The sequence below is a fragment of the Chionomys nivalis genome, chromosome 12 (genome assembly GCF_950005125.1).
Source record: "Chionomys nivalis chromosome 12, mChiNiv1.1, whole genome shotgun sequence".
NCBI classification, from domain to species: domain Eukaryota; kingdom Metazoa; phylum Chordata; class Mammalia; order Rodentia; family Cricetidae; genus Chionomys; species Chionomys nivalis.
The window spans coordinates 1,714,908-1,733,720 of NC_080097.1; the positions used below are offsets into that span (position 1 = coordinate 1,714,908).

An 18,813-nucleotide genomic window follows, 5' to 3' on the forward strand; every position below is an offset into this window, starting at 1 on the left:
ATTCGTTACAACTGGCTATTACATTTACTTATAATGCAATACCTCATTTATTGGTGCCATTTTCCCAGGTCCCGCTGCCTCTACAGTAGTAAACATAAACTACATTTGTGAAGCAGGATAATAGTCAAATACAGATTCTAAAGGTAAAATACACAAAACATACACACCCAGGCCAACTGTGCTTTTCTAGACATAAGGGTATAAACACACCCTGCATGTACCACTCCTCTCATTCAGATGGCTGCCTTCATTCTACTGAAGCATTATCTGGTAATTGTCCACTGTCGTCAAACAGTATGGCAGAAAGGAGAGATCCTTTGCTTGGGTTGGAAGTCATGAGCTAAAGCTTTCGAGGGGACAGAAGAATAGATCTCCCACTTCTCCAATCCCTGCCTTTCACGTGAATATGGAATCTACTAAAATGGACATGAGACAGGAGCTCAGGATTCAGTCTGAGCATTCGTGGAGACACAATCATGTTCCCTTTGGGATGAGGATTCGGTGGAGGTAAGAAGTCTCTCAAGCATTTACCCCAATATCTGTCTCCAAATTCTTATTTAGTAAGACTACTTAGGGTTGCATTACAGACGATGGGCTTTCGGGTTTCCAGGCTGTGTGCTGAGATAAACTGAGCTACCTTTGACAGGAGTGACACTCACCATTTTAAGGAGGTAAATCTCCGTGAGCTTCTGGCATTTTCTTACTCTGCTGAAAAAATGACCATCTTGTGCTCTGGAGGATTGATGTGTAGGAACTGGGGGTAGAAACTGGAGTGAAGCTGTCTGCAGTGTATATGATTCCCTGAGCTCACTGTCTCTTCCTGAAGGCTGCCCATTGTGTGTGCCTCCTCTGCCTCTCCTTAAGAATGTGGGCTAGGGGAGATAGTGACCCAGAGTTCCCTACCAACCAGCATGTCCACAGAACTGCAGGAGGCTAGTTTGTCGTCCTTTAAGCCAGGGATATCTTGGTTCCTCCAAAGTCACCTTCTTTTGTAGATTGTGAGTAAGAACTTGTATTGTAATCCCCAGCCTAACACTTTCACACCACAGGGCTGGGGGATAGCTCAGTGGTGGAATGCTTGCCTGGCATGTGAAAGGCCCCAGGGCTGAGTCTCTAACATAGAAACAAACAGAATTGCTAGGCTGAGCCAATCCCCAACCCTAGAGATTTAGGGACAGGCCAACTTCAACATCCTTCCCTGTCTCACTTCCTGAGTGCTAGGATTATAGGCCATGTGCCACCACATCTGACTATAAAATGTCTCTTAAATGTGCCCGTACAATTATGTAGTTATAGTTTATGTAATTTCTAACACTTGTATTAGCTAACAGTTAATAAAAGCAGGCTTTTTTAAAGTAATGAAGTTTCCTCAAAGTTCAGAGGGGGAAAAAAAATGAATGGTATCAGTTGTTTTTCAATCTTAGTCACTTAAAACAAGCATTTTTATGATCTACAATTAAACTCATCTTTAAACATTAAAGACCATGCTTATCAATATTAAAAGAAATCAACTTAATGAGTAGATGCAGCAAAGTTTCTCACAAAGACCACTGACTCCATGGCCTGTGACTTGATGCAGCTTCTCCTGCAAGTATCTTCACAAGGAAGAACTAACAACAGTCCATTGCCATCTGCCCTTTCCACATGAATCCTCCACTGCTAGTCACACACACAGAACACATAATACCGTCAACCCACTGTCACAGCTGCATTGCACAACTGCAGAGTAAACAGAATTGCTCCAGAAACTGGGTCTAAGACTTGTGCAGAGGCCGAAGCAGCAGCCTCTGCCTAGCTTGAGTCTGGGAGCAGAGAAATTCACAGAAGTCTATGAGAAAGAGTATAACAGGTCACTGTACAGACAGACTGCTGTCCAGATGAGCTGCTGCAGAGAAGGCATGTTACCCTAGTCTAGAAGGAGAGAGCTCTTGTTACTAACCCAGATCCTTCTAGAGCAATGGTTCTCAACCTTCCTAATGTGACCCTTTAATACAGTTAGTTCCTCGTGTTGTAGTAACCCCAAACCACAACATTTTTGTTGCTACTTCATAATTGTAATTTTGCTACTGTTATGAATCATAACATAAATATCTGTGTTTTCCATTGGTTTGGGTGTCATAACCCACAAGTTGAGCACCACTTCTCTAGAAGATGGATACATTCTTCTATGATGCTTAACTTTATGGGTCAACTTAGCAAAGCCCCAGAACCCAGATATTTGGCCAAGTTAACTTGGATGTTTTCCCAAACAACGATAACATTTTATATAGCAGAGTTTCAGCGAGGCAGACTGCCTTGCATAATTAGGTAGGCATCATCCAATCAGTTGAAAAATTTCATGGGAACCAACCAGGATCTCAGTGAGAAGACCAACTATGGATTTGAACTGTTTTCCATGGGTTACCAGTATATATCCTCCTGAAGATCTGGGGTTTGCAAAGCCTCTGCAAGCGTGTGACCAATTCCTTAAGACAGTTTGCTTGTTTTTTTTCTATATACACACACAGACAAAAAAAGTATATCATACGACTTCTCATGCCATTCATTAAAATATCTGTTTATAAAATGACTAACTAGAAGAACTGTGAGTAACTGAAACCTGAGATTAAATACCCAAAGTTTATACTACATTGAACAAGGGCCTGCCTATTCATAATCCACCACACATATACTACACACTTATGCATTGTACAAGCATCTCTATACATAAATGGCAAAGCATTAAGACAAGAATGTCTATATCACATTGCTACAAGGTTACTATGATTTTTTCCCAAGCCACAGGCTTTTCTAATGCCCTCAACAAACTCTCAGAGCCACGGAACTAACTTTCAGGTCTGTGTACATTCTGAACAAGTTGCCTCCAAGACATAAACAGGTGCGCCGCATACTACAAGTAATACTTCATAGGAGGACAGAGACATGCTCTACAGTAGTAGCAGAAAAACAACAGATTTATAGTATGTTCTGAAAACTATAGTTGGCACTAACGATAACTGTAAACTTACATGTAAACACAGTAACAAACTTAGCAAGTAATCAGAACTGTACTACTTGGGGTACAAAAAACTCCATCACACTGTGTCCTAAAGCCTAGAAAATCTCTAAAACCATGACCAGTCATACAGCTGTTTGCAGCTTTGAGTCAGTATATGAAGAGAAATTAAAAAAATGTTCTAGATGTGTTTGAAAATAATTTTTAAATCCAAGAACCAAAGCACATTCATAACAGCAAAAAAGTAGAGGCAATTTAAATAGCTTTCAACTGAGATTCACAGATAAATAAAAACGCATCCCCTCTATTCATTAGAATATTAAATGTCAGAGTCCAGGACTTCTGAGGGAGTAGGCCTGACCCAGAGACCTCTGCAGGACTGGACCCAAGCCAGGGACATCTACAGAAACAGGTCTGAGCCGAAGTAGGCCTTAACTCTACAGAAGCAGGTACAAGGGAGCAATCACTGAGGGAGTAGGCCTGAGCCAGATACCTCTGTGGGAGCGAGTCCAGGCCAGAGCCATCTACGGAAAAAGGCCTGAGCCAGTGATCTCTGTTGAGAGAACTCTAAACAGATGAATCTAAAATGGCTGAAGGGCACTTAAGGAAATGCTCAACATCCTTAGCTATCAAAGAAATACAAATCAAAACAATTCTGAGATTCCACCTGTAAGAATGGCCAAGATCAAAAACACTGATGACAACTTATGCTGGAGAGGATGTGGGGTAAAGGGAACACTCCTGCATTGCTTGTGGGAGTGCAAGCTGGTACAACCTCTTTGGATGTGAGTGTGGTGATTTCTCAGAAAATTAGAAAACAGTCTTCCTCAAGACCCAGCAATACCACTTTTGGGTATATATCCAAAGGATGCTCAATCATACCACAAGGACATGTGCTCAACTATGTTTATAGCAGCATTGTTTGTCATAACCAGAACCTGGAAACAACCTAAATACCCCTCGACCAAAAAGTGGATAAGGAAAGTGTGGTACATTTACACAATGGGATATTGTACAGCAGAAAAAAAAATGACATCTTGAAATTTGCAGGCAAATGGATGGATCTTGAAAACATCATATTGAGTGAGGTAACCCAAACCCAAATATTTCATATGTACTCACTCATAAATGGCTTTTAGATATAAAGCAAAGAAAACCAGCCTACAATTCACAATCCCAGAGAACCCAGACAACAATGAGGACCCTAAGAGAGAAAAACATTTAAGTGGGAAGTAGAAAAAGACAAGATCTCCTGAGTAAGTTGGAAGCATGGGGACCATGGGAGAGGGTAGAAGGGGAGGGGAGAGAAAGGGAAGGGAGCAGAGAAAAATGTATAGCTCAATAAAATTAAAAAAACTAAAAAAAAAAATATTAAATGTCTCCATTAAAAGGAGGTTTTTAGGGGCTCCACAGATAGTTAAGAGCACTGGCTGCTCTTCCATTCCCAGCACCGACATGGTAGTTCACTACCATCAGGGGATCCTGTAGCCTCCACAAGCACCAGGTACACAGGTGGTGAACAGATACACATGCAGGCAAAATACCCATACACCAGATAAGCCACATCAAAGTAATAGATCAAAATTTAAAAAAAAAACACCTATACACATAACAGGATTTACATGAAAATAATGAAGATACAAAACTATGATTCAATTTCACTAGAACGGTAGATGTGAAGAACCTAACAGAGAAAGATAGAACGCAAACTGAGGGGGAAAAGAAGTCAAGCTCACTGTGTTTATATGATATACTCTTAAGAATACAGAGAAAATTTGCAATGAAAAAAAAAGTACAACTACTCAACAATCTGAAACTAGAGAGGCATTTTGTCTCTAAGATGCAACTGAAATATTTCCAACACACAAGCTTTCTCACATATACTGCTTCTCACACAGAGATGTCTTGATTTGATAGCAAAATAAAATCAGAAGGAAGGGGAGCAGAAGCATGGCAGACTCTCTGAGTGAGGATACACAGCATCTTTTCAAACTTACCACCGTGCCGAGAAACTGCACGCTCATGCTTCCACCTGCTTCTCGAGAAAGACACTAAAAGAAAAAATAATATAAAGTGAAATTGTATCCACAGGGGAAAAATTACTAAATGTTCACAACCACCAAACAGAAATTGCAAACGCCCACCAAGCAGTTCTTCCACACCCTAGAACACTTGGCTTAGAAATGAGTGTTGTAGCGGCATTTCAAATGTATGTTAATAAAGACTGCCTGAAGATCTGAGAGTGAAACAGTCCCACTGGTCAGCCTTACAGGCCAGGTTATGGTAACACACACCTTTAATCCTAGTAGCCACAAGGACACACACATTTAATCCCAGTAGCCATAGTGACACACACCTTTAATCCCAGTAGCCATAGTGACACACACCTTTAATCCCAGTAGCCATAGTGACACACACCTTTAATCCCAGTAGCCATAGTGACACACACCTTTAATCCCAGTAGTCACAGTGACACACACATTTAATCCCAGTAGCCATAGTGACACACACCTTTAATCCCAGTGGCCATAGTGACACACACCTTTAATCCCAGTAGTCACAATGACACACACACCTTTAATCCCAGTAGTCACAGTGACACACACATTTAATCCCAGTAGTCACAGTGACACACACATTTAATCCCAGTAGTCACAGTGACACACACCTTTAATCCCAGTAGCCATAGTGACACACACCTTTAATCCCAGTAGTCACAGTGACACACACATTTAATCCCAGTAGCCATAGTGACACACACCTTTAATCCCAGTGGCCATAGTGACACACACCTTTAATCCCAGTAGTCACAATGACACACACACCTTTAATCCCAGTAGTCACAGTGACACACACATTTAATCCCAGTAGTCACAGTGACACACACCTTTAATCCCAGTAGCCATAGTGACACACACCTTTAATCCCAGTAGTCACAGTGACACACACATTTAATCCCAGTAGCCATAGTGACACACACCTTTAATCCCAGTGGCCATAGTGACACACACCTTTAATCCCAGTAGTCACAATGACACACACACCTTTAATCCCAGTAGTCACAGTGACACACACATTTAATCCCAGTAGTCACAGTGACACACACATTTAATCCCAGTAGTCACAGTGACACACACATTTAATCCCAGTAGTCACAGTGACACACACCTTTAATCCCAGTAGCCATAGTGACACACACCTTTAATCCCAGTAGTCACAGTGACACACACCTTTAATCCCAGTGGTGCACTTTATAATCCCAACCCTAGAGAGGAATATAAGATGGGGGAAGACAGATCTCAGAGACACAGTCTCCTTCTGAGATTCCAGTAGGTAAAATCGCCATTTTAGACTGAGGTTAAGGTAAGAGCCAGTGGCTGTTTTGCTTTTTGGATCTTCAGGTTGAACTCCAACTTCTGACCCTGAGCTTTTACTAATCGTGCTTCAGAGCATCAGGAGCACTTAGCCAAAGCCAGTCACAGAGAACAGGGCAGGAAAGTCTGGGCAGGTGAGCCCAGGAACGCCGAGTCTGTCGCTGCCGCAGAAGGACTGGGAGAAAACCTCATAGGGATAACTGGCGCAGGTTTGGTTTGGGAACTCTAGAAACCTAACTGTCCACTCTGTGAAAAGACTAAAACCATGTGAAATAAAACTCCAAATAGTGAAATATATTTCATAGCTACTGAAGTGAACTGCTGTTCTTCGGAACAGCAATGACAAGAGCAGTGAGGTAGAAGTGCTTGGGTGCCTGACCACTTGAGTGGATCTGTGACACCCATTGTGGAGGAGAGAACCAACACACAAACCATGGTACATGTGTGCCCAACTCACACCATAAACACACAACAACAACAACAACAACAACAAGAACAATGCAATTCTTTTCAAAGAGAAATAAAAAAAAAAAAAAACAAGTTGCCCCGTACTATCAAAGCAAATACAGCATTACCATTAATGTCTTGCTCTCTTGACCTCTAAGAGGCAGAAGCATTCCCAGGAAATGGATGCTAAATGGTGCACGGGGAGCCAGTCACAGACTTCAGCAGCCTCACCTGCAAAATTGTTTAACCTGCTCTTGCAACTGAGAAAGTTCTAAGCAAGCAGTGATGGTTTTAAGGCTGACAGAGCCTGGAAGATGGGTATGCTAGCTACTTGTTGCCATAAGCAAATACCTGGTGGGAAGTGACTTGAGGAAATGTTTATTTGGGTTTGGTTTATCGTGGTGGTGGAGCACAGCAGCTCTTGTTCATGGTTGGAATTAGGTTCTCTCCTCCAGCTTGTATTTTGAGACAATGTCTCTCCCTGAATTTGGAGCTCAGTGACTTGGATAAGACCGGTTAGATAAGCCTCCAGCCCCAGATGGGTTGATGCTACCACTGTGCCTGACTTTGTAGGTGCATGGGAAATGAACTCGGGTACTTGTGTGGCACTTTACCAGCTAAGTCATTTCCGAAGCCTGGCAGCTTCTCTGTGGCCACTGTGATATATTAATTGGCGTTAAGGTTTTAACAGAATTCAATATCTGGTTATGTTTGTATTGCTGTTTTAACAGTTTGTTTTCTCCTCTGTAAGTAATGCCAGGTTTGTGCTCTCAAGATAAGGTTGATCACTAAGAACTTTAAATAAAACCAAAAGAGAGATCTATCCAAAGTGTTGCATAAATTCCAGCAGAGAGATAACAGGTGTGAAAGGTAAGGCAACCTGACTCCTCCAAAGTAGCATGACTGCAGTGAACAAATCCAAGGGTAGGGAAATGAAAATACCAGACAAAGAATTCAGCATTCTAGATTGAACACTGATCAGTGATCTCTAAAAATATTCAAACAGTTTAATGAAGTAAGGAATTCAATTCAGGGACTGTGCAAGAAAGTCAGCAGCATTGATGAGAAATTCTGCAAGGAGATTAAGATTTGGAGAAAAAGCAAGCAGGATGTTGGAAGTGAAAAACTGAATTAATCAAACAAACATACTGGAAAGCATCACTAATGGACTACAGAAAGCAGAAGATAAAAGTCACCAAGACTAAAAGACAAGGTGAAGAAATACTATCCCAGACATCGATTTTTAAAAAAAGGCAGAATTATCACAGCTTTTAAGAACCCAAAAACATAATCAAGAGGTCAAGGGGGCTGGAGAGATGGCTCAGAGGTTAAGAGCATTGCCTCCTCTTCCAAAGGTCCTGAGTTCAATTCCCAGCATGGTGGCTCACAGCCATCTGTAATGGGATCTGGTGCCCTCTTCTGGCCTGCAGTCATACACAGAGACAGAATATTGTATACATAATAAATAAATAAATATTTAAAAAAAAAAAAAAGGTCAAATTCAGGATCCCTGGGTAGAAAAAAAAAGAGGAGCTAAGATGAAAACTGTTGTTACAGGAAATTTAGCAAGTGAAATTACAGTAGAAAAACAAAAACAAAAAATTTATGGAAGTAATAAAGATTGTGAAAAGCTAAAGTCAGCTCCTGAGAAAAATGAAAGTTGTTGGAGTACCTGATTTCAAATTGTTCATATAATAAAACAGCACACCACTGCCACAGAACAGATAATATAGGCCAATGGAAGACTCAAAGGACCTAGAAGTAAGTCTAGGGCTACAGCCAACTGCTATTTGACTAAAGTGTTACTGTGGTGTTAATGTAAAATGTTCTTCATAAACTTGTGTTTGGAGATCTGGTCCTCAGACTATGGCACTGTTGCCATCAAATATGGAGCCTGTAGGAAAGAGATCCTCACAAAGTGAATCACTGGGGTGGCCTCAAGGTTTCATAGTGTGGCCCCATTATGGACATAATGTGACCAGCTGCCTCACGCCGCTATGAATATGCTTTCCCTGCTTTGATGGGTTATCTCCCTTCTTTAACTGTAAATTAAGCTCTATCCCTAAATTACTTCTGTCAGGTATTTGGCCACAATAAGAAACAAATGTAGGTGTCAGAGACAGACTGGAGGAAGATAGCCTTTTCAACAAATGGCACCAGGAAAACTGGATACCCACACGTACAAGAAAGGAGATCCCAGAGTCTCACCCTGTACAAACATCAATTCAAAATGAATCACAGACTTTAGCATAAGATCTGAGAACTGGTTATCGCTAGGCAAAAGTATAGAGAAAACAATTATGGGATATGGCATCGACAAGTACTTCCTGAAACTACAATGGGCCAGAAAATAACAGCAAGAATTGAGAAATGGGATTGTGTGAAAAACCAGTGGTGGCGAGAACGTGGAAACCCTTGTACACTGTTGATAGGAGAGTGAGTTAGTAAAACCAGCATGGAAACTAGCATGAAGTTCCAAAAAAACTAAAACACCCCTAAAATTGAAGCACTGTGTCCCACAGCAACAACGGAAGAATCTGGGTCACTACGCACAGAGACCCTGTTGACCCATATTTACTGCAGCTCCATCCACGACAGCCATGTTATCATGGACAGGCTGACATGTCTGTCTAGATACGCATGATAAGGAAATGTGGTACATACACACTAGGGAATTTTATTCAGCCACCCAGAAGGAGGAAATTAGGTCATTTGCAGGAAAATGGATAAAATGTTAAACAAATAAGCCAGATTCAGATAATAATTGCATGTTTTCTCTCATGTAAAGGATCTCTATCTTTAAAAGTATCAATATTAAGATAAATATATGGGTGTGAGTATTTGGGGTGAGGAAGGGTTAAGTGATGGGGGGTGGGGGTGGATAAGGATGTTGGATGTATGAGCAAAACATGATACACATATGAAGATGTTAAAATGAAGCCCAGCACTTTATTCTATGAATACATAGCAATTAGAATTTATATAAATAATAAGCCTTCTTGAAAAAATCTCTACGTTATCAAAGACTCTAAGATAAATAAGACACAAATTTTGTTAGGTCCTCTTTCTAGTAAGATATAGCACCTAATCTCTTTTTTCTGTTTTTCCTGAAGAACTCTGACAGGCAAAGAGAGAAAGAATACAGAGCAGAGTACCCCAGGATCTTTTACGTCTTAAGGGAGACTCAAGAACTGAGTGCTGCTATTGGACACGGTGTCTCATACCTGCAATCCTAGCACTCAGGCGGCAGAAGCAGGAGGATCAACCATGAGTTCGAGGCCAAGATAGTTTATATAGTAAGTCTCCGGTCAGCCAGGGCCACAGAGTGAGACCCTGTATCTTAAAACAATAAACCTTGTGTGTTGAATCTTGGATTCTGACCACGGGAGTTCTCTATTGTCATTTATCCATCTGTGGATCTCAGTGCTGACCACTGCTGACTGAAACAGGATTCACCGTTCAGAGGCTGGATAGATGGTTCCGGTTAAGAGCACTTACTACTCTTCCGGAGGCTCAAGTTCCGTTCCCAGCACCCACATCTGGTAGCTCACAACTGCCTGAAACTCAGGCTCCAGAAAATCCATGCCCTTTCTGCCTACCCCACCCCAAACACCCACACACGTAACATACATTAATACAGGCACACACACATTATGTACACACAAATAATAAAATAAATCCACTTTAAAAGATCCACTTCCCAGGACACCACAGGAAATACAACAAATTGCAAATTAATTATGCTTCAATATCATAAATTCACATACAAAAATGTATTAGGTATTATGATATAAAAAGAAATATCAATTAAGTCTTGAGAAGAGTTACAGAAGGCTTACTGCTAAACACTAAAATCTTGTGCTTAAAAATAAGCAGGGTGTAGCCAATAAGGAAAACAGGATGGAATTCAGAGCTACTTATGATCAAAGAATTCCACATAAAACAGTGGGTGCCTCAAGAAAATGAGGTCAACACTATGACAAGATCCCTGTATGGTCATGTGACCTCTAAAATGTGGAATCCACTCAAGTCCATCAGTGAATAGATAAAGAATGTATATATTAATGTGCACGTGTGTGTGTATGTGTGTGTGTGTGTGAGAGAGAGAGAGAGAGAGAGAGAGAGAGAGAGAGAGAGAGAGAGAGGTGGGATTCCCCTCTGTATGCTGTGAATATGTTTTATTATCATTGGTTAATAAATAAGCTGCTTTGGCCTATGGCAGGGCAGAATATAGATAGGCGGGAAAACCCAATGTGAACACAGGGAAAAGGTGTACTCAGGCTGATGTCACGTAGCTGCCAAAGGAAAAGAACGCCAGAACTTTACTGGTAAGCCACGGCTTGTGGTGATACACAGATTAATAGAAATGAATTAATTTAAGGTGTAAGAGATAGCTAGTAATACACTCGAGCCATTGGCTATACAGTGTTGTAATTAATATAGATTTTGTGTGATTATTTGGGTCTGGGCAACCAGGAAATGACAGTGCAGTCTCTGTTTACATGTATGTGTACATATAAACATACAATAGAATACCATGCAGCCCTTGAAATAATGGAAATTTTGTCATGGGTAAAAATACAGAAAAATTTGAAGGACAGTATGGTAAACGAAGTAAGCCAGTCACAAAGAGACAAACATAACACATGACTTGATTCACAGGGAGGGTTTTGAGAAGCCGAGCACCTAGGGAGAGAGAGCTGACTAGTGGAGACTGATTAGTCAAATGATTGGTTAAAAGTTTTAGCTCCGTAGATTAACTTCAAGAAGAAGACTGCTGAGGAGCAGATGTTAAGGGACCCAACCACAAATAGATGGGAGAGGTGAGGTAATGCACAGCTTAATTTGGTTGACTTAGCACTTTGACAATCTACATGCCGATTAGAAACATTTATAACTCACAACAGCTTACCATGTATAAAAAGCCATTTTGCTTCTGTGCACATGTTTATGTGACATGTGTGTGCATTGTGTGGAGGTCAGAAGATGCTTTGTGTCTTTCTCAATTGCTCTCTACCTTAGCTTTTGAGATGGGGTCTCTCACTGTCCTGGGGCTCACCGATTCAGCTACAGTGACTGCCAGCAATCCTCCTTGGTGCTGGAGTTTTAGATGCGCACTGCTGTGCCTTTAGCATTGGTCCTGGAGGTCAAACTTAGTCTCACGCTTCCATGGCAGTACAATGAGCTCCTTTCTAAAAATAAGTCACTAAGAAACATTCAAGCAGGAATGTTACAAAAGGAAGTGAAAAAAAAACTTCTGTGTTGATGGGAAAGTTTATATAAGTTTTTGACGAGGAGCAAGCATGGAAAGTTGGAGGAAGAGTAAATATTTCAGTGTGGCCAGAAGTAGGGATAGTTGAAAGATGAAAGTGGCAGGACAGGAAACTCTGAAGAACTTAGGGAGCCAGGTCATGCACGTTCTCTCTCTCCCTCTCTCTCTCTCTCCCTCTCTCCCTCTCTCCCTCCCTCCATGAGTCATATCCTCGGCCCTGTAAGCCTCTTCTACAGCTCTGCTTTAGAAAGATTGACAGTCTGCAGTTGAAGATGCACATGAATGGGAGGAATGGCTGGAGGATCAGTTGCAACACCATTAGAATCATCTTCATTTGCAAGTCTGAAAGATGATCATTTTGTGGAGGCAAGGGAACTAAAGTACAGGACACTAAAAAGTACACGATCCTTCTCTATGGGATGTGGCACCTCTAACGATGGGCTAATACATGATCACTCCTTAGATGGAGAGTTCTATATGGACCAGAAACATGGATCTTGTGCTTTCTCCTTAGTGCCAGCAACATACAGGACAATGGTGCAGATAGGGAAACACACCAAACAATGTCAGTCTGCACTAAGAATGCTTTAGGTATTCCAGGTTATGGAAGATTAAAGCAAGCAACACAGCCCTGAATCAGCCTTTTGGACAGGTTGTCCAAAAGAAGTTTGGCTGCTGAACTTGAAGTGTAGCCATCAGAAAGTTCAGAAAGGAGTAACTGAGAACAAAGGAGAGGCGATGAGTTGGCCTTGCCTTCATATGGCCAAGGCTCACATGAGAGAGCCAGTCCAGGCTCTCCATTGTCACCTGTAAAGGGTTTACCCAGCTGTGCTTGAACTCTCTTTCCTACTAGTCTGTGTCAGAAAGCCACAGGAATAATATGTCATTGCTAAATGTCAACAACAGACAACAAAGAGCCTAATTTCAAGTAAAAATGAACAACAGAAAAGTGTCATGTACCTGATCCATATAAACTTATGAAAGAAGAAAGCACAGAAAAATAACCCCACAAAAATGATAGCATAACAAAAAATGCCAAACAGATGAAAATCATAATCCAAAAATGAAAGATTTCCTAAAAAGGAGACAAAACTCAAGAAATACTTTATAAAAAATACTTTTTTCAGAAATAAAGGCCAAATCAAAACAAAAAACAAAATCATGAGCAAACAGGCATAACTACTACCACCTTCAGACACATGGTGAGATCACCTACAGTTTGTATCTTCCCATGTCTTAGATCTTTTTGTCTATACCTTATTAATCAATACTCTAACAAGGGGTTCAATCCCACCCCCAAAGGCCTCCTTGACCGACCTCAAGGCCACCTCGTGCTCCAGGTTTTTCTCCCACTTTCTTGGAGCTTTCTGGTCTCACCTGCTGGCTTTATCTGGACATATTTATCCACACTCTTCCCTATGGAACTCTATCCAGATCCATGTTTCTATCCCTTTGACTCCTTAGCTGCTACATTTAAATTTTAACTTCATGGGCACATGAGATTGTTCCTTGGGTAAAGACATCATGTCTGATGATGTGTATCTGATCCCTAGGCCCCAAAAGCAGAGAATTGACTCCCACAAATTGTCGTTAACCTCCACAAATGCACCATAGCACATGAATATACATATACAATAAAAGTAAATACATGAGATAGTTTTTTAATTTAACCTTACAAGAGAAGAACCAGTGAACAAATGTTGCATTCCACATTCAGTCCTGAATTCACTATCTTCTGATGATTGGATAGAATGACAAAAACTCCACGATGACACCCAGAACACTTCTACTACCTCACAGAGTATCCCAGCCTCCTTGCTGAAACAGCCAGGAAACACGGCAGAGCAACAGCTGGGGCTTCTCTCCTTTGCATTTCTTCTTTAGAGTTTCAAGATCTTCAGCCCGTGGCGAGTTAATCATAAGGTCTCAGATACATTTTGAACAGCAGCTAACTGTAGGCCAGCTGCCCCTGAATTCATGCATCTTCTGCCTTGGCCTGTCAGTGCTGGCATTATGGGTATGAACACACTGCAATCACTCTACTTCATGGTCTGCATGTGACAGACATACCCTTGTGCATGGCTTTCAAATTTCTGCCTTCAGCTCTAATCCAGGACACAGAGTCATTCATTCATACTAGACCTTACATATTTAAAGCACCTCCCAAACATGCAGAGCCCAGACGGAATTCTCCATCTGCCCTCTGTAGACCTGATCCACCATAGCTCTCCTGTATCTAAGTAAGCAAAATCAACATTCACCACTTATCCGTAGTTCTGTAATCTCTTCACACACAGTAATTCATCTGCCAATCTCTGATGCCTCACCCAGAATATCCACTAAATCGCTTCACTTGTCCCTGCTGCTATTGTCTTTGTCTAATTCAGGCTTCACGGTCGGTGGTGGTGCATGCCTTTAATCCCAGCACTCGGGAGGCAGAGGCAGGCAGATCTCTGTGAGTTCGAGACCAGCCTGGTCTACAAGAGCTAGTTCCAGGACAGGCTCCAAAACCACAGAGAAACCCTGTCTCGAAAAACAAAAAATAAATAAATAAATAAATAAATAAATATAATTCAGGCTTCAGCAACTCTTATGTGTCTTGGGCCAAGGAGTTAATATTTTATGCTTTATGAGACCATGGAAATTACTTCTAGAATAAGAAAGCAAGCAAATTTCTTTTTGAGTGAATACTCTCTTTTGGAGAGCAAATTCAAAATATAATAAGTGACTAAACACAATTTTTTTTTTTTTTTTTTGATTTTCGAGACAGGGTTTCTCTGTAGCTTTTTTGGTTCCTGTCCTAGAGCTAGTTCTTGTAGACCAGGCTGGTTTCGAACTCACAGAGATCCGCCTGCCTCTGCCTCCCGAGTGCTGGGATTAAAGGCGTGCGCCACCACCGCCCGGCTAAACACAATTTTTACAATGCTGATTTACCACTATCAGTAATAGATGTTTAAATAACAATTTTATTAATTCTTTGAGATTTCATACAATGCATTTTGTCCTTTCCCAACTCCTCTAGATCTATCCCCACCTCCCTAACTACCCAACTTCATTCTTATTCTTTCTTCCCCTCTTTCTCCTCTCTCTCTACCTCCCCAACCCCCCATGCATCAAGTCCAGCTTATGTTGGTTGTCTACTCCTGGGCATGGGCCTGCCCTGGACTGTAGCTGATACATCAGTTAGCACACTGAGAATGAATTTTTTAAAAGGACAGTTAGAATTGGTTCACAAAGTGTTCCCTATCAAAATCACATGGGAACCTTCATCTGTTTGGGCATGTCATCTCTGAAAATATCTTTTCGCAGACAGGTGCTGCCAACACTAGCACCTTTGTGGCTTGCACTGCAGAGCTCACGGCGTGCAAGGCATTCCGAGGCTGGTCTGAGCTACTCCTGCAGACTCACTTTCAATCACAATTCCACACCGCCAGTGTCGTTTCAGCTGAAGTTTAGATGGAGGCTCCTGACGGCAGCAGGCAGTGGATTTACAAGACGGGCTTTCCTTGGCACATCCACTGGGGAACTATAATTTGCTTTTTATTCTAATCTTTTGACAGCCCGAGAGTGTGAAAATAAGCTCGACACGTTCTTTGGGATGTTCTCTAAAGAAAGGACAACTGTTTGAGAGGCTAGAAAACGGAACTATCCTGGCTGGCCATTACATAAGGTGACATGTGCTAGACCAGCACGGGTGCCCTGAGACACACAATCATCTGCCAGCTAAACATAAATAAATTTCAGTATTAAAAACCAGCTTGTAGCCAGGCGTGATAGTGCACACCTTTAATCCCAGTACTTGGGAAGCACAGGCAGGTGAATTCGAGGCCAGCCTGGTCTACAAAGTGAGTTCCAGGACAGCCAGGGCTGTTACACAGAGAAACCCAGTCTTGAAAAATCTAAAACCAAACAAAATAAAAACCACTTGCTATAGTTTATTATTATTTAAATGTTAGTTGTTGTCTGATGACTTTGTCTTGGGACAAGTTTGGGTGTAAACTGCCTGGGCCACACCTGAGAAGCTATCAAAACTTTAGTGGGAAGTAAGACATTCCTGAAACATAGCTGCCTTCTGCCTATTTCAACTGCCTCCTTTTCAAGTTTAAAGTGAGATTTGAAAGCCAGATAAAAATTTCCTTGTTGCCAGGCGGTGCTGGTGCACGCCTTTAATCCCAGAGCTCCCAGGCAGAGGCAGGCGGATCTCTGTGAGTTTGAGGCCAGCCTGGTCTACAAGAGCTAGTTCCAGGACAGACTTCAAAGCTACAAAGAAAGCCTGTCTCGAAAAACAAGAACAACAACAAAAATGTCCTTTTCTTATATTGAGTCTACTCTAACATCTACGCCATTCATTTCTTCAGAATGAAAACTAAAAGATTCTGTTCACAAAACAACTTCAACAAATGCATAGTTAGCAAAGCTACCTACTCAGGAAAGCAGCAATACTCACAAAACAATAAAGCAAGCGTTCCCAAAATACCTACTAGGGTAAAACTGTCACAAATAAGGTGGAGGAGGTGTCTTGGCTCCCTCCCTAATTTACAGATTGTCTGTCTGTCTGTCTGTCTGTCTGTCTCTCTCTCTCTCTCTCTCTCTCTCTGTCTGTCTGTCTTTCCACACAGGGTTTCCCTGTGTAGCTCTGGAGACCGGGATAAAGGCATGCGCCACCACGGCCAGCTCAGCTGAGGATATCCCGCTAGCCTCTACTAGGTCTTGCAGACTCCAGTGCAGCTCCTCCCCTTTTTTCCTCATCTACACAGTTGGTGCCTACAACCTTCGAAATTCTCTTCCTCTCTCAGCAACTAAAATGTAATTGTCTAGTTAACAGTAAAGGACAAGACGTGAGTATGTGTAGAGGATTCAGGAAGCTATTTTTCTGCTCTGTTAAATTAATGAACATCTCTGAATTATAAAACCCATTGCTAAGAAGGAGACGCGCTCCGCTCCCGGGACTGCTGTCCAGAGGCAGGTAGCCCTGCCTCGGAGTTAATGCCTTAAATTACAGCCATCCATAAATCCCAGCTGTTAAACTGTGATTAAATTTTTTGAGACATAGTGAAAGCAGCTATTTCTGTTCTGCTGGGGAGCCTGTTCCTAAGATGTGTAACCGTAATTGATGTTTTCAGGAAAGTGAAAAGGAGATGGTTAATAATTACTCTTTCATTTCCTACTTCTTTAGGAAAAAACACTAACCCCTGCTTATTGTGTTATATATTTATATATCTGACACAACTAAATACATGGGTTCATATTACATTTGGTGACTCTGGAGTAATCACATGCATACAGTACAAAATAACAGCTAATTACTTCTAAGAGGGGTGGGGTGAGGAGAAACATCTTAAAAACAGGGAAAACATTTGTGTTAAGGCTGGAAACATGCAATGAAGCAGATTCTGTGCACAAGCATGTGATTGCAAAGATAAGCAAAACTATGAGCCCCATCATTTAACAGTCCAATTGAAAAACGAATTTCAAGGGCAGGGGATACAGTTCATATCGTGTTCAATCCCTAGCATGCATCCAAGCAGACACGCATATACATGCACATACAGATGAACACGAAAACTAACTTCAGCATAAATACACAGGAACTAGGATTGAAACTAAAGTTTGTTTTCAGATCCTGTGAGGGACATTTTAATCTAAAACACTGACAAAGAAAATTCTTATTTTATCGTTTTAAAATGAAAAACTAAAAAAAAAACAAAAAAAACATCAGTTAAAACTAGGATGTTGCAGCTGTTTCAAAAAGTTCCTTCAATTTCTGTGCAGCTGTGCATTTGTAAATATACCATAGACATGCACACAGCCTGCATCGTACTGACCTTTCTTCATATTCCGTGCTTGGGTAATATAGTCTACATGGTTATCTAGCCTTAGTAGGCACGTTAAGTTATCATGTCATATAATCTGTTTAATACTCCAATTAGTTCACAAATAATCCATTCAATCTGTTATTTTGCAGTAAATGTCATGAGATTTGTGTGATGCTTTTTCAAATTTATCTGCATTAATGTGGAAAATTAATTCCACCTAGTTACTTAACAATGACTTATTCAACACAGGATGCAGGATGGCTGCAATCTGCTCTTTAAGATCACTTATAATAAAATTATTCTCTCTTGAAAACTTTTAAGTGAGAATAAGAGAAAGGAAAAGGCAGTTTTCAAAAGTATGTGGGTGAATAGCTCCCCATCACACAATGCAGAACCAGTTAGACCTTAGCGGGATCTTCGGATACTCTCAAAAGTGTTTAGCTGCTCTTCAGGCCTGAAGGCAGCCTGCTGTGAGCAGGTGGGTAGAAGAAATGGCCGCACAAAGCAGCAGGCCAGGAGCAGTCAGGCCGGGCCGCTCTGCCTGGGAATGTCTGACATCGTGACTGTACGAAAGGGAAATCTAGTCTGTGAACCGCTAACAAAAAACACGCTGGATCGAGTAGGCAAATCACACTGTAAGAAATGGAAAACGTTTTGAGTTGTTCAAAGAAAAAAGGAAGAGTCTTTCAAAGGTTCGCAGGAAGGGAACATGGGCCTAGCAATAATACTGATAATGATAATAAAAATTTCTGTTAATTCAGCATGCTCCTCTCCGCAGAGATTCGAGCATGGGGGAGGAGACAGAACGTGAACTCCACACAGAGGACATAGAACATCTCCATTTTCTTTCCCACTTGAGTTAAGCCCGCAAGCAGGAAATCATTCCATCTTGTATGAAAAGCTCTGGTT

At 41.4% G+C, this 18,813-nt stretch overlaps 1 protein-coding gene across 1 annotated transcript in view; it reads right to left on the minus strand.

The window, feature by feature from the left end:
- The window catches only part of Pcca (propionyl-CoA carboxylase subunit alpha), a 291,408-nt gene that overhangs the window by 59,470 nt on the left and 213,125 nt on the right, over window positions 1-18,813 (minus strand). Inside the window, exon 21 of the mRNA XM_057785910.1 lies at window positions 4,993-5,046. Within this exon, the coding sequence (XP_057641893.1) occupies window positions 4,993-5,046 (54 nt within the window). The remainder of the gene's footprint in view (window positions 1-4,992; window positions 5,047-18,813) is intronic.